The sequence below is a fragment of the Centroberyx gerrardi genome, chromosome 4 (genome assembly GCF_048128805.1).
Source record: "Centroberyx gerrardi isolate f3 chromosome 4, fCenGer3.hap1.cur.20231027, whole genome shotgun sequence".
Lineage (NCBI taxonomy): Eukaryota > Metazoa > Chordata > Actinopteri > Beryciformes > Berycidae > Centroberyx > Centroberyx gerrardi.
In genome coordinates, this window is record NC_136000.1 from 22,084,228 (window position 1) to 22,099,437 (window position 15,210).

At 41.8% G+C, this 15,210-nt stretch overlaps 1 protein-coding gene across 1 annotated transcript; it reads right to left on the reverse strand.

Annotated features, from left to right (window-relative positions):
• Nucleotides 1-94: 94 nt before the first annotated feature.
• etfbkmt (electron transfer flavoprotein subunit beta lysine methyltransferase) lies at nt 95-3,045 on the reverse strand. Its single transcript, XM_071900320.2, has 3 exons — nt 3,035-3,045; nt 723-853; nt 95-553 (listed from the first exon to the last, which is right to left on the reverse strand). Exons 1-3 carry the CDS (start codon nt 3,043-3,045, stop codon nt 204-206), a joined length of 492 nt encoding a protein of 163 aa, XP_071756421.1. The 3' UTR covers nt 95-203.
• Between the last annotated feature and the right edge of the window lie 12,165 nt (nt 3,046-15,210).

Sequence of the window (15,210 nt, forward strand, 5' to 3'; positions counted from 1 at the left end):
AAAAAACAATAACAGGAGACAGTTGAAAAGTTACAGTCACATGCTCTAGAAAGGGCAACAAATGAAACTTGAGTCGTGACCCTGTGAGGAAAATGCTGTAGTGTAACCCAGCAGAATGACACTGCACACAGTCACATGGTGGTGTTTATATTTGACATATTTAAGGTCTGCGGAATTCATTACACTCAACCAAGGTCCGGTTCTTAGAGTTCAGGATGGTAGCGCCAAACAGTGCTACAGGTCAGGCCGTAGTTCTCCTCTCTGACCGACTCGGGCAGCTCGAACTGGGCCAGTTGGCGCAGGAGCCTTCTGATGCCATGCCCCTCAAACTGGGCTCTGCCGGGGTCTCCGATCAGGACTTGGGTGCCGTGGGTCTGGATGCAGCGGTCCAGCCAGCTGTGCAGCCTGTCTGCGAGGGTTTCCTCGTAGAACATGTCACCCAGGAGAATGAGGTCGAAGCCCTCGGGCTCTGAGCCGATCATATTGTCAGTCACACAAACAAGCGGCTCCAGGCCGTTCAGCTCACAGTTCATGTGGGTGGCAATGGCTGCAACTGTAACACAAACAGGAATATTCAGTACATGACCTTTTTTGACATCAGTTGACCATGATGATGAATACATTACGATTGAAAAATGTTTTGTGACTACTAAAATAAAAAAGACGGCAAAAGAACCAGTCAGTCAGTGGTCAAAGAATCCAAATATATGTGGGCGTCTTACCTGAGTCAATATCATTAGCAACAACATGAGCAGCACCACACAGTTTGGCAGCGATGGCTGAGGCTCCACAGCCGCTCCCCAGGTCCAGCACCGTCTTCCCCTCACACACTGCAGGGTTATTCAGCAGATATCTGGAGAGAGGGACATGAAGAGGCTCAGGGAAGATCTGCAGCAGTAAGATGATGCCAATACTCTAACTTGTGGACAACAATTACTGGTTTTGTTAATGTGTCAAACAAAAATGTGTAGCTTCTGAGCAGGGTAGTAGCCACATTTCTGAGTGCACGACTGGAGTTCAATGTATTAAGTGAGGCTGGATTCATACCTGGCGAGTGCCTGTCCCCCTGGCCAGTATATGGCCCAGAACGGGTCAGCAAAAGGCCACAGCTCGGGCCTTGCATGCCAAAACCTACAGTTAGGGGTGAACAATCTCAACTTGATCTCTGGTGTCAAGTTTTGCTCTCCAACTATCTCTGTGTTCTCTGCAATAAACTTCCTAACACAATTATCAGATTCAAAGCTATTTGAGAAACATCTAACGTTATGTCTGGTTGTGCTAAATGTTTTGAAAAGTATTTCAACATAACGAGTAAACCTTTGGGGAGTTAAAACTCCGAATGTTCTCATCCTATTGCAATGTATTACTGTAGCCATCTAGCTGGCGTTAATGCTAGCTAAGTTAACTGCACAATGATTCCACAACAGTAAAGTTATGGTGCTAGAAACGCACGGTAGGTAGATAGTACACTTGCATTACGTCTACCCATAACCATACTGACTGACTCGGGACTTGAATATTTCTGCAACTGTCAAAGTTATTTTCCACACGGATGCAAAACAGTGTCGGACACAATGTCCAGCGCCCGCCTGAAAAAGCAGCACAAATCTTGGTTCCACGTGAAAGGTTCCTACCATTATCAAAACGAATTGGCTATTTCATGTGTCGACGTTCAATCAAGTGAGCGACATGCCGTTGATAAGACATTTTCAGTTTTTACATTCATTTTCAAACATACAAATTAATGTGAGATTTGGGGCAAAAGTATTAGGCTAGCTTGTTTGTTTATGTGGGAGGATTAGGGCTATAACTAAGGTAGTGTTAACAGCTTCTATTCTTTTTCAGCTATTGTTCACAGGAAACATGAACTATTAGCTACAGTTTACAGATGTGCAAAGTAGCTACAAATAAGAATACGACTTCAGCATAATAAAACATTGCAGATTCCATAAAATAATATTGAGAAGAAGATAAAAAGAACAAACAAAAAAGCAAAAAAAGAAAAGAAAAAAGAAGATAAAATACATAAGCTACCAGGTGTATTAAAACAGCCTAATAATGACACTCTTCAGATATTGTGGAAGAAAATTCAACATGTATTAACAGCTGAACTGGGGTCACCTCAGGGAATGTAAGGCTTCATGATGTATGGTCACCTCGCTGTAACCCTTGTGCCGTAACTGACTATGCCAGAGGTCTTGTTGTCAGAGTGGCTCCTGGATGTCTCCGAGATGTCTATGGTTTAATGAATATATATTCATGTAAGACGAACCTCTGACTCCAGAACATTTCTTCAGCAGATATAGTTATTTTCATTTGAGCTCTAGCTTGGTGACTTCACTTCTGCACTTCAAAACGACTACATCTGGATTACTGTGAATAGGTGACACTGTGTGAACAGATGGTTCAGAGAGTCATACCCTAATGTTTATCCAGTCGCAGTGGGCATTAGAGCCTAAGGCTGTAATTACTGGACCTCTTATGTTCTCATCCTGTATGAAGATATTGCTTTTTGATGAAAGAGGAGGTTCCTGCCTCTGTCTGTCTTCAGCAAACTGAGTCTGTGAGTGTGTTGAGTTTTCCTGAGCTGACCTCTCCTGTCGCCCGGACCAGCAGTCCCACAGATCTGCTTGGGGACTGGTTTTTATAGATGGCTGCTGTCTATCAGGACCAGGAGGTATATTGACTTGATTTCACACAGGAATTGCAACCTTGAGCCCCCACTGTCCGGGAGTTAGTGTGGCAAGAGTGCAACAATGTTTTCACACTCTGCAGATAAAGGAGATGAAATACGCAGAAACTTTTCCCCCACGATCAAGGTTGCAATTCAGGCAACCTTTTGGAGAATCACTTCACCCAGTCCAGGAGCCTGACACTTTACACTTTAAAGACTATGTTAAGTGCTGACAGGGTGACGTGACTGTTCTGAGATTGGAGAAATAAATCACATTACCTTGATCTTTTACATTACTGCTCTCTGCTCTGCATCAGACTCAACAGATTAAAGATGAGTATTTGAGAGGACTAAACTCACATTCCATGCATGGCTCTTTCTAACAGCGGGGCTGATAATTTAGTCACACAGAACGCAATCTGATGTTCTGAGAAAAAAAAAAAGTGTTTATTGTTTTCTGGCATACTCTACATCGGTAAAGACTATTATCAATGTGTCAATTTTGTGGTAGACACTGACTAATCAAATCCCAGTAACCAAAGCATTCCTGCCAGACAGACACTATTATCTGTTGCTGTTTGAACGAGAGAGTTTTCTAAAAGCCTAAGATGAAAACATGACAGATGATTCTCCACCTGGATCTCTGTATCGTAATGTTTTCATGAGTCTTCCCCCTCTGCTCAGACAAGTTGGTAGAGTCATAGCAGAGCTCATTTAGTGTGAGAATCAAGCTCAGATATTTTTAACTAGATTTTTAACATTCCCAAAACTTACTGGCAAGGTAAATGACTGGATAACTGAATCATTTTCAATTTTAAGCATATTCAGCTACTGTTCTCCCCAGGACTTGCCCTGGCCAGTGTGAGTCTCTCTGGATTAACTTTTCCCTTCCTCCACTCTTCTGTTTTACATCTTGATGGACTCAGTGACCAGACACCCGCAATTGGCATTCTATCAGGAAATAAAGCTGTCACTCCTACTTTGCTAAAAGCAACTTCCCCCAAACAGGATTAACAAACCTTTCATCAGCGATATGTGAAGTGCAGACTCCATGCATAGGGGGTCGAAAGGTCAGTTTCTCTCACGCCTGTGAGACTAATTCACATGGTTTTATGACAGCGACCCCCTTTTACACTTCGTCTCTCTCCCTCTCCCACACCCCAGGAATGCAAGTTGGAGAGACAAAGGACTTCTGTGTTTAAACATAAAAAGTACAGAACTGGATATAATTGTATATATATGTAATACACCCAATAGAATACTCCTCATAAGGGGGAAAGGACTCGTCCATAATAAAGAGTTGGTTTCTCTGACAAATTTACAAGTGAAAGCTGCAAAGCTCCATAAGTGTTTCAAATTTCCGAGTTCCTTTGAACGCACCATAAATGTATGAAACGCTGGCAGAGCCACTTAAAGATTGTCCAGAGGTGGCGCTCAAAGCACAGCAAGTCCATAAAGAATTAATGAATTGGTGTCAGTGGAGGATTTGTACAAAATCAGAAATTATGAGTAGCTGAAGTCATTAGGGGTGTTGGGTGTGTGTGTGTGTGTGTGTGTGTGTGTGGGTAGGGGCTTTTCTAAAGAGTGTCCTAGTAGATGCTATTAAAATATCATATTCATATGAAATATACTGTAAATTATTGAGAGAAAAAAGTGTTATTTACTAAATCATGAATAATTAACGAGGGTGTCTGTGCATCACTAGTCTACGTGCTGAAACTGATTTATGGCACGGCTTTTGTTTGGTTTGATCAAATTGGAAAGCTTTGCAAGCACCGTACTTTGAAAAATGTGTTTATTGTTACAAAAACTTTCATATGCAGTTTTAAACCTGCATCCTTTTGAAAGCTGGAAAGAGAGAAGTCTCCTGCTCATGGCTGCTGTGACATCTCAGACCCAACGTCAGCAGATATAAATTATAAAAGCTTATAAAAACTAACTAGACGCTCAACATTAAAACAGTCCTTAGCATGAAATGGGCTGTACTTTGTATGCTTAGAGCCATATAGTTGCGTAGCCTCAGTGATTCTCCTTCTGAAGTCATCAGAATTGAATGTTTCCTAGCTGACATTGAGAAATTATTGCACCAATTATTTCACCAAGCAATATTTTCCATAGGCTTAAATGATGCATTCAGACAGGTATCTTGATCATACCATAATGTTATGAAAATGCTACACAACTACATGAAGTACCCTGCAAACCACTTTTAAAGCCATCCCATATCCCAAAAATGGCATTCCCAGTCGGTTTCACATAAGAGATTTCAGTCGGTCTCTGAACATGTTTGGCCCCACTGACAAATATGCGCAGCAGGGTGCCAGCAGGAACACTTGCCAGGAAATTGGGAGAGCTGATTTATTTAGAGAGCTCACTCTTTGATTAATACAGATCAAAACAATGAGCTGTACTGAATTGATTTCCCCCTTTTTTAATTATTTCTACATTTGATCGAGGGAACAGTAAAATAATCAAACGATATGCTTGAGTTGGAACTTGCAAAGGCATTCACAGGCATTGCCACAGGATTGATCATGTTAACAGAATGATATGCTTCATTGTCAAAGGAAATTGATAAAAAAAAATATTCAATTGTGTCTCACAGCTATTCTTGTATTACTCACAACTCATTTCACCACAGTGTTAGTTTCTCCATAAGCCTTATGCAAATACCCCAATTAAAATACTTCTGAGGAATAAAGCTCTGTGCAAGAGTGAGCTCAATAATATCCTCTGAAGATAGAGTGGTACTTCTGTTTTCATATAAGAGAGAACAAGGGGAAAGAATCCTCAGCGCACATCACACTGTTATCTTTCGCTCATGATTTAGTTGAAAAAGATTCAAAGTAACAAGAAACAATTACTTCTGATGTCGGTTCATTTTCTCATTTTTTTTTTCCTTGTCTTGAAATGACTTTTTGCATTTGCTAATGCAAAATGTTCAGATGTGACATGTCAGCAAGAAAGGTATGGCTTGGGAACGGCTTTATGAAAGATAGATGATGTCCATCTGTGTTGAAATACATGTGTGGACGGGCGGCCGCATCTGCTGTGCAGCACAAAAAAAAATCATGTTTTTTACATGCATGTCGCTGCAGTGTGTAAACTGACTGACACGTGAGCTAACCACACATTCTGCCTTCTGATTAGTAGACTTCTATATTTTCTGCCCTCATTTCATTCTGTGGTCCTGAAACATACATCAGGGCACTTATGGAAAGAAACAGAAATAATCCATATCAAGGGTCAACAGTCGTCTGAATGACCTGCTTATTCCTTTTTAGTGTGGAGCCACGGGAACTGCACAAAACGTTTGATATTCACAATTATGAGTGTGGATGTGCGTTTACATGTGTGGCTGCATTGCAGTGCATGACAGCCTGTGTGTTTGCATGTGTGTGCGGTCGCATAATCATTACCAATTTGTTCGGAATTAAAAATTAGGACTGTGTTCTTGTGCAGATTCTGACTGGGTCAGTGCTAACTGACAGGTGGACGTTTGCAAAGTATTATAATGCACAATAATTAAGCCTCATTAAATCAAGTCTCACACATGTTTATTGACAAAAGAGCTCCTAAACTGCTTACATACAAAAAATCACTCTTCTGCAGATAGAAAATAGGCCTCCTCATCTTGTCCTTGTCTATAGAACAGAAAAGCCCAGCTGAAACAGGAAAGCGCTGCTGATGAAACCCCTTTATCTGTCGGACTGGGTTTCTTGGCATTGCTTATCCACTGTAGCAAAGAAATTAGCCACTATCCACACACATAATCATCAATATATGTTTTACAGAAGTGCAGTTTTCAGTGGTTGCGCTCAGAACGTTCAGCTAAGTTGAAAACATTTACAGATGGTGACTAGACATGGTTTTCAGTTGTCAGATGGTAGCGGAGTCCCAGCGGAGCAGCGTGTGGTGTACACTTTGTAATGCCAGCCGTGGTGACACACAGCTTGCAGGGATATGGAGAGAAACGGAACTAAACAGACACAGTCAGGATAGAGAGAGAGAGACGGAGAGAGAACCAGGGTGGCTTGAGAGATATAGATAGACAGCTAGAGAAAGAGAGTGAAAGAGAGAGAGAGAGAGAGAGAGAGAGAGAGAGAGAGCTATCCAGAGAGGCAGGGAGGGCGCAGCAATATTCTCTCTTTAGTTCTCATCTGTGATATGAAAACCCCACCTCTCTATTAGAAAAGTTTGGGCACAATATGCTTAGCTTAAGCTGCTGCTCCCCCGAGAGTTGCAAACTCATAAAAATGTCACCACAAAACAGAACGAAATAGGCTGTTTCCCCCTGAAATGACTTCTGTTTCAAAGGCAGCTGTGAGACGCCGAGCAGGAGGAGGAGGAGGAGGCGGCGGGGCTCCCCGGTGGATAACACTTACAGAGGGTACGAGGGTAGAAGATGGAGTGACTCGCCTCTCTAAATATTCCCTGTGTCAGTTCCCCCCCACCCCGTCAACCACTTTGAATCACCAGCAGGCGACCATGTTTAACGTCCCGGGGGAGCCGTTGGAGAGCGGGTCACTGCTTGGTGCTCTGCTTGATCTGAGAGGATTGTTTATATTGGAAGAGAAAAGAGACGGAGCACGGCGGAGAAGACTCCCGGGTAGTTCAAGGTTACAGCAGAACTCTCCGCAGAGCAGGTCATGTAGAGCAGTGATTCTCAACCTTTTTCATATCAAGGACCCCTAATTTAGTACAAATTAAGGCCACGGACCCCCATTTGTTGAGATTTTATCTCTCGGACCCAAATCTGAGAATATTTTTATTGTTTGATATTTTTTTTGTCCAGAATTCCATAACTATCTGTATTGTAGGCAGAGATAACAGTGAAACTATGATCAAAACAGTCATTCTTCTACATTCTCTAGTTGTTCTTGTAAATTAAATGATGGTGAAGTTTAACAATTCATCAATTTGCTGGGGACCCCCTGGAGCCCCCTCAAGGACCCCTGGTGGTCCCCGGACCCCACGTTGAGAACCACTGATGTAAAGTAGACCAACATGATCTCATAAAAATAATAAAAAGTCATGAAATGGACACGCACTCTGAAACGCCCATTTACGTGCTGTGGACACGTATTATGTGAAAATAACATTTCTCCGCCAATTGAAAATACGTTCCAAAGGTTTGCTAACGGTTAAGTTTAGGCGAATAAAACAACTTTGGTTAAAGCTGCAATAAGTGAAATTTTCTGACCACTAGAGGGTGACAGAATTTGTAACATTTGTAAATAAAGCACAGCAAAGCCACTGCTCTATGGAGGCCTACTAAGGACAAACCTAGCAAAGCACCGTGCATAAAGGCTAACAGCTAAGCTAACGGCACCTACGGAGAAGTGTCACCAGTTACCAGTCTCACTTTGACAGATTTTCTCCTGCTGAAGGTTACATGTCCCACAATGACAAGAGAAGAGGCAGGTAGCAAGTTTACTAGTTTGACAAGTTTACTCGCTCGCTTCATCGATTCCGCTATTATGGAAACTTTTTTTTACGAATGGGAGGGGGTGAGGACCGCTTTTCAATTAAGCTAGTTTTAAAAAATAAATGAAAAGCTACTGAATGGTCTGGGAGGAGCTTCGTTCAGGAGCGGAATTTGACAACAAGCTTTAGAAAAGAGGTGAAAACAGCAACGCAGCTGGCAGCGTGTGTGGATATTGGTTTATATCATTATGTCTCAATGAAATCTCCACATAGCACACATTAGTTTCAGGATTGGTTATAAGGTCTGATATCGCTTATTGCAGGTTTAGGTTTAGGCAAGTAAAACAACTTGGTTAAGGTTAGGGAAAGGCTTTGGTCATGGTTAAATCAGAAAAACTAAAAGTTAAAATGTGACTCACGGTAGAAGTGTCCTTCATAAATGCTGGGAATTGAGATATGACGACACAGGCCGCAGGTTATTGCTGTGTTATGATGGGCAAAAACAGCAGGAGCATCGAGAACCAAGAAACTTGAAGGAATTGAGATAGCAATGTTGACATGGTAATTAGGAACTCTTGAGGGAAATGCCTTCAAGTCATTTTGCTTTGTGATTTTAATAAGCTTTCCCACTGTCAGAGGACGCTGACACTTCCCAGTGATACCCTTAAATACATCATTAATCTGAATAATACACTTGGGCCTTCACTTGGATTTTTAGGCAGAAATTGAAACTAAGTTTTCACTCCCCGTGGGATGATAGAGGGTGATTACTGCCATGTAACTGTGATAGAGGCAGTATTCGGTAGCTGTATCAAAGAGTAGACTGTAAATTGTCAACACACGGGCATCTAAAGCATGGCTCCCAGTTAGCCTCCTTTCTCTGTGGTGAGGCATTATTTTTATCTCCTTCTTTCTGTGGCACATTTTGAAACTCATATGCTGTTGAGTTCCTGGCAGGGGATGATGTTTGTTTTACTTCAGTGAGAACTCTCTCTTATTACTTCTGGCACAGTATGACTCACGGATTGTCTTAAAGATCATCCTTCACCTAGGGGTTTCAAACTCTCAATGGGAATGCTTTGTGCCAGCAGTTAGCCTTGTCCAAAGCCAGAAACTCTGTCACACAGGACAAAGCTCCGATGGCACGATTAATTAACTATTTAGTGTGTCATCTGAGTTAGAGATTTGAGTTTATTGAATATCATTTACAGGAAAGTCCACTAATGCAGTATTTCTGTACAACACTGTATGTTGCACTGGTTGATTATGACCCACTGATTGGTATCGTATCGACTTTAGCAACATGGATTCACACTGTTGCAATCAATATGTGTGTTTACTCTTATTACTTGCTGTGTGAGCTCTAGAGAGAGGATAAGGACAGGGTTTCTGTCAAAAGGTTTGATTGATGATTGATGATGTCACCACCAGAAGTCCCACTTTCTGGTTTCCCACCCACTCAAAGTAGTTAAACTTCATATGTAAACATGGTCGCCCCCTTTATGCACATGTGTGAAAAAATTAATTATGTGACCTACTTTTCCCTCCAAAAAAGCAAGAGAACAAACACAGTCTGTGCCTTCTGTGTTTCTAGAGTCCCAATGTAATTATAATGACATCAGTATGTGTGGGAAGAGAATTTATTTTGCTTAACTCATGCTAAACTAATAGCATAAATAGCAGTAAACATAACCATAAACACTATGTCAACACATCTGTGTTTCTAGGGGCCAAGTGTAAAAATAATGAAATTTGTACGTGTGGGAAATAGAATTATTTTTTACTGAGTTCCATAGACTGTCTGTATCTCAGAGGTCAGAGTGCGCAGTGTGTGTGTGTGTGTGTGTGTGCGTGTATGTGTGCACCTCATGTGGCATGAGGCCAATATACTGTATGTAGGAGTAACATGAGTAGTAGGGAAAAAACAAGATGGAATTGATCAGAGTAATTAGTGAAGAGGGACATGCAAATTGTAACATACCATAATTCAAGGAGAATGAAGGTAGGCTTTTATTTATTTTTTCTTTATCATTGTAAAATACTTATAGTCCTATTTTTTGGAATATTGGAATTTTTTGGATAAAAACTAGATGCTACACCTACAAATGAAGAACAACAACAAGAAGCAGCAACGACCCTGCCCTAAAACAGGAAAGCACAGAGTTTAGAGAATGCAGTATGGAGAATGAAATACAACTCTAATGCTCCTAAAAAAATGCATACTGCATTTGTACAGGACCATAAGTCTAACTTACAGTATGAGTGGCTGTTAGAAACAGGTGGGAGATGGGGGAGCAAATTAAACTATTCCCTGCAGCGAGGTGAAGATCTTCAAGTTGCAGAAGGATGAAAAATACCCTTCATCTTGGTGGTGTTGACATCAGCTGCCTGGGAGCTGCTGCAGAAGGTGCTGCTACCTGGTTTAAAAACACGATGTATGGCAACTGTGTGTGGCGGAGTGGGAGAGTCGGCCGAGCAACACGGGCCGGTGTTTTGTCATGCGAGTGGTGATCGTTCAGCATAGCTTGACGCATCAGTTCTGACAGTGAGCAATTTGACCCCATCATCACAAAATCTCTCATGGATTGAATGAAAATGCAAAAGGAACAAGCATGTAATTTGTGATGAGCTGCAACCTGTTTGGCTCTATGAAACCAAATACAAAAGAATAATACAGCTTATGGGTTGCTTAAAACAACGCATCCTGCTCCCATCACTTAAATGTTCACAAACATACATGGATACATTTAGCAGTGCAGTCCTGCATACTGGGTTCACAAAATGATGTGAAATGTTCGGGGCGGAGAGAAGGTCTGACAGACACACCTATACTAACTGCTGGTTGCAGCTAAAAACATTGATTTAGAGCCTCCATTCTTCCTCTCTTTTCTCTTTTCAAACTGGAAATTGAGCTCGTTTATAACCTGCTGCAGCACATACAAATCTTCAACAGCAACTGCCAGTTAAATAGGAAAATGTCTTTTTTTCATGACATTTTTAGGCCGAGTGGTGCTATTCAAATGTTGGCAAAATCTCACCAGCAGCCATAAAACAGTACATGATGAATGTTTGACAGCTCCTTCGCTCAGGTACCGCTTTATCTGCTTCAACAGTTATTGATAGCTTGATGTAAGATTAAAAAGAGCCTCCAAACTCCAAAATTGCTCCTTTTGACTTTATGTATTCCCCCTCAAATACTTTCACATGTGAGTGCTGCTCAGCCTCCTCCAATAAAAACAGTAAGGCATTAGAGGAAGGGTGACTTGCTATAAAACGATATCCCAGCCTCCTGCCACTGCTGAGACCCCACAGCTTCTTACAACCCTGCAGCTGACACAGCATTACTTGGGCTATCTTGTTTTCTCCCTACTGCTCGCTCTACTCCTGCCTGCTATACACCAGCCTCATGCCACACACACACACACACACACACACACACGTGCGCATACACACCACGCCTCCTGACCTCTGAGACACAGCCTATGAAACACAAGTTAGTGAAGACTGATTCTATTTCCAACACGGAACACCAACCTTTAGAAACAGACGTGTCGACATAGTGTTTATGTTTATGTTTAGTATGCATTAATTAAAATAAATTATCTTCCCACACTATGGGTACCAATGACATTATTATTACACTGGGTCCCTAGAAACACAGAGGGCACAGACACTGTGCTTTTTCTCTCGCTTTCTGAAGGGAAAAGTAGGTCACATAATTCATTTTTTCACTCACATCAGCCCAAAGGGGACGGCCATGTTTACATTTGAATTTTACTGGCATATATATGCTATTTTTTTTTTTTTGCATGAAACCAGAACAGCGGGACTTTTTGTTTGTTCGTTTTTTTTTATTTAGGTGGGAAACCAGAAAGGCGGGACTTCCTGTGCAGAAGGAGCGGGACTCCATCAATCACTTTTAGAAACCCATCCCTTATCCTCTGTCCCTTGGAGTGTGTGTGTGTAATCCTAACTGTGTCCACCTGCGCGATGTAAATCAAAATAAGCACAACAATCTCTATGAGGAAAGGTCTCAGTTGGGTCAAAGGATGAGGGACCCAAGGATATTTGGGCCTCTGTGTGGAAACCGAGGGGCCGGGTGTCAGACATGAAGGCACCAAAGGGAGACAACACAATTGATAAAATGTCGCAGAGTAACCCGCTTTACCCTTGACCATGTGTGGTGTTTGTGCATTCCACCTGTGTCTGTAAGCGGGTTAAAGAAGGGGGTCGCTCTCTGCCCAAGGTCCGGAGACAGACAGAGATCGATGGTGCCACACTTGTTCTTTTGCTCTTCTTCTTCTCTCTCTCTCCCTGAATGCATTCATGAAATAAATTATACATTAGACTTGGCTAAAGTTGTTTTATTCACAACAGCATACGGTACAGTAACAGGACAACATCAAACATTTAGCCTTGGGTAATGGTGGCTGTATTTCAAATTTTGGGCTCATATTGGCCTTTTATTAAATATTTGAGTCCATGTCATGCGCCTCCATATGATGGAGGTTCTTCCCTGACCACAGCTGTAGAAAAACAGTCTAGAAAACCTGCAATTAAATTTTATTTTCATTGCACATCTATTCATTTAATTGTCCAGTAATCTTTTTGTGTAAAATAATTCCTCATTTAAAGGCAGTAACAGAGAAGAGAAAAGAGTTTGCCCTACCATTGGATATATAAAGCACCCTGCTTTAATTAGTCTGGGTTTCAATGGAGATTTTTAGTGTCTAAATGCTGTTTCAAAGGTTTTTCCACCTTGTCAAGAATAAAATTCTGTTTTGCATTTTTTTTTGCATGAAAATGGTCAACTTTGAAGATATTGAATATTAGTGCAAAATATCAGCTATTGGTGACTTCAGTCTAAAAATATTGGTATCACCGTTCAAAAACTCATATTGGTTGAACCCTATTTCACAGTAATGATAGTTTAGTTTGAGTGATAGTTTGATATTCCACACACATCTATGAAGGATTTCAGGCAACTTGCTGCAACATATTACTTTGAGATTGAATCCTTGGCCTTCAGAAACAAATTTCTCACACGTAATACATCTCTTTTCTAAGGAGGTGTCTGCTGTTCTCGGGTCAAGGCATTACTGCTCCCTGTAAATGGAGTCCAGGAGCTCTTAACTGATAAGATTGCTTAGATCCCATTAGCCATGTTGACAAAACCTTGCATACCATGAATGTGAGGAGTTCTCAGCTCCAAGAAAAGAGAGCCGGCTCAGTGTGGTGCCGGTACCATAGCAACAGATCAATACACCGATGGAGAAAAAGTATCTTCGGAGCTTGTTTTGTATTTGTTCCATGAGAGCATGAAAACAGCTCCTCAGACGGGGCTTGGGCTTGGACATGCACATGGAAGCTCACAGGTGTTTAAATAACCATCTCTCTGCATCTGATTTGCCTGCTGAACGTATTCAGTGTGAGTACGCTTGGAAACTGAAGTGCTGGAGAGAGAACATCCCCATCCGACAGTCTGCTATATCAGGCCTCGCCACGCAAGCCTCAGGTCCCGCTGTCTGCCCCCGTTCCACAGTTTTCTGGTCCAAATTACAGCTGTCTTGTCTTCAGTTGACTGGATTAGAGGCAGGCTGCAGCAAACATGATATTTCTCTCCGGACCAGCAGGTGGCCGGGCCGACTGGGTGGCTTTAATTGGGGGAGAGCAGCGGGGTTCCCCCTCCGGCAAAGTCATGGCCTCCTCGCTCCCTGCGGCGTGGTTGGTTGCACACCAGCGCGCTGGTCATTACATTGAACAAGTCCTGAGCAGGAACAGAGGGTTCTCTGCCCGCTTGGCCAGCGCCGAACTAACAAGAAGAAAAGAAACAAAACAAGGGATGGTTGGGAAGTGATGGTGATGGCGGCAAGAGGCTGGAGAGAATCAATCACACTGGGAGCCTTTACCTGAGTGGAGATGAAGCTAAATCATGAATTAGACTGAAGAATTAGAATCAGACTGTGCAACGCTTCCAGTCCAAACAGCCCAGTCTCAGCCAACTAGCAGGGTGCTGAGGCAGGACACCTGCACTGTGAATACCAATTGCCTATACTCTGGATTGATTTTACAGCATTTAGTATATGTATATACATGTTCTGACTATGAGAGTGTTAAATCCTGTACAGATGTAGAAAATATGTAGAAAATATGTCCAGATGTGCCGATTTGCAGATGGAGCCGTCTAGGCCTTCAGAAACAAGAGACATATTTTCAAAAATAGCTCATTTGTACTATGTCTTTTAAAAAATATGTCTGCTGTTCTTATCTAAAGGCATTAATAGTCTCTTGTTGTATCTGGAGTGCATAAGCTCTTAACTGAGAAGACTGATAAAAGAGATAAGATGCTTAGATCTACATACATGACATCTCTGTACATACTGACATGTCTGGTCCCCTATAGACTTGTTCATGTGAATACCAGCACATTTTTGCACATTCTGTATATAAACTTCAATCTTTCACCCTTTGTTATGTATTGCATATATAGATTTTTGTAATCCTCCACACTTTTCATGATGCACAAATCTCACATTGTCTTTGTGTCTCAGTTTGTTCTGCAGCAACAGATACTGCTGCTGTTGTTTTGCACATCCATACTTTTAAAGATGCACACCAGATAAAGACACTGAGAAAATGAATTGTTTGTGTATGTGTGTGTGTGTGTGTGTGTGTGTGTGTGTGTGTGTGCGTGTGTGCATGGGGTGCATCCTGCATGTGTGCAGTGTGTGATATTTTATTTCCACTAACTTAGCCCTTTCGCCGCCGTGTCCATTTCAGTTATGAGTTATCATAATCATATTATCTCTGCACCGGTTCATTTCTCCATCATTTGTGCCTTTTTAGAGGAGGGCTAGATCTATTCATGAGCAATATAATATTGTATATAAGATTTCACACTGTCACTGTGTAACTTAAAGGCCCATTCACAACAGTCAACACAGGCTTCCATTTCAGTCAATTTCTGGTGGGTTTATGGTGTTTATCAAAATAATGGAAACTCATTCATGTGCTGCATGGCTGACAGAGTCAGTATTCATCTTTCAGGGCCACTGAACAAGAGATTTTTTATGGCTCTATCCATCTCTTTAAAACCCTTTGACTACAAA

Bases quoted from the DNA above. Each gene is read 5' to 3' on its own strand.
- etfbkmt (XM_071900320.2), bottom strand. The intron at 554-722 runs GTAAGACGCCCA...TTTGTGTTACAG, and splicing joins TGCTAATGATATTGACTCAG to TTGCAGCCATTGCCACCCAC.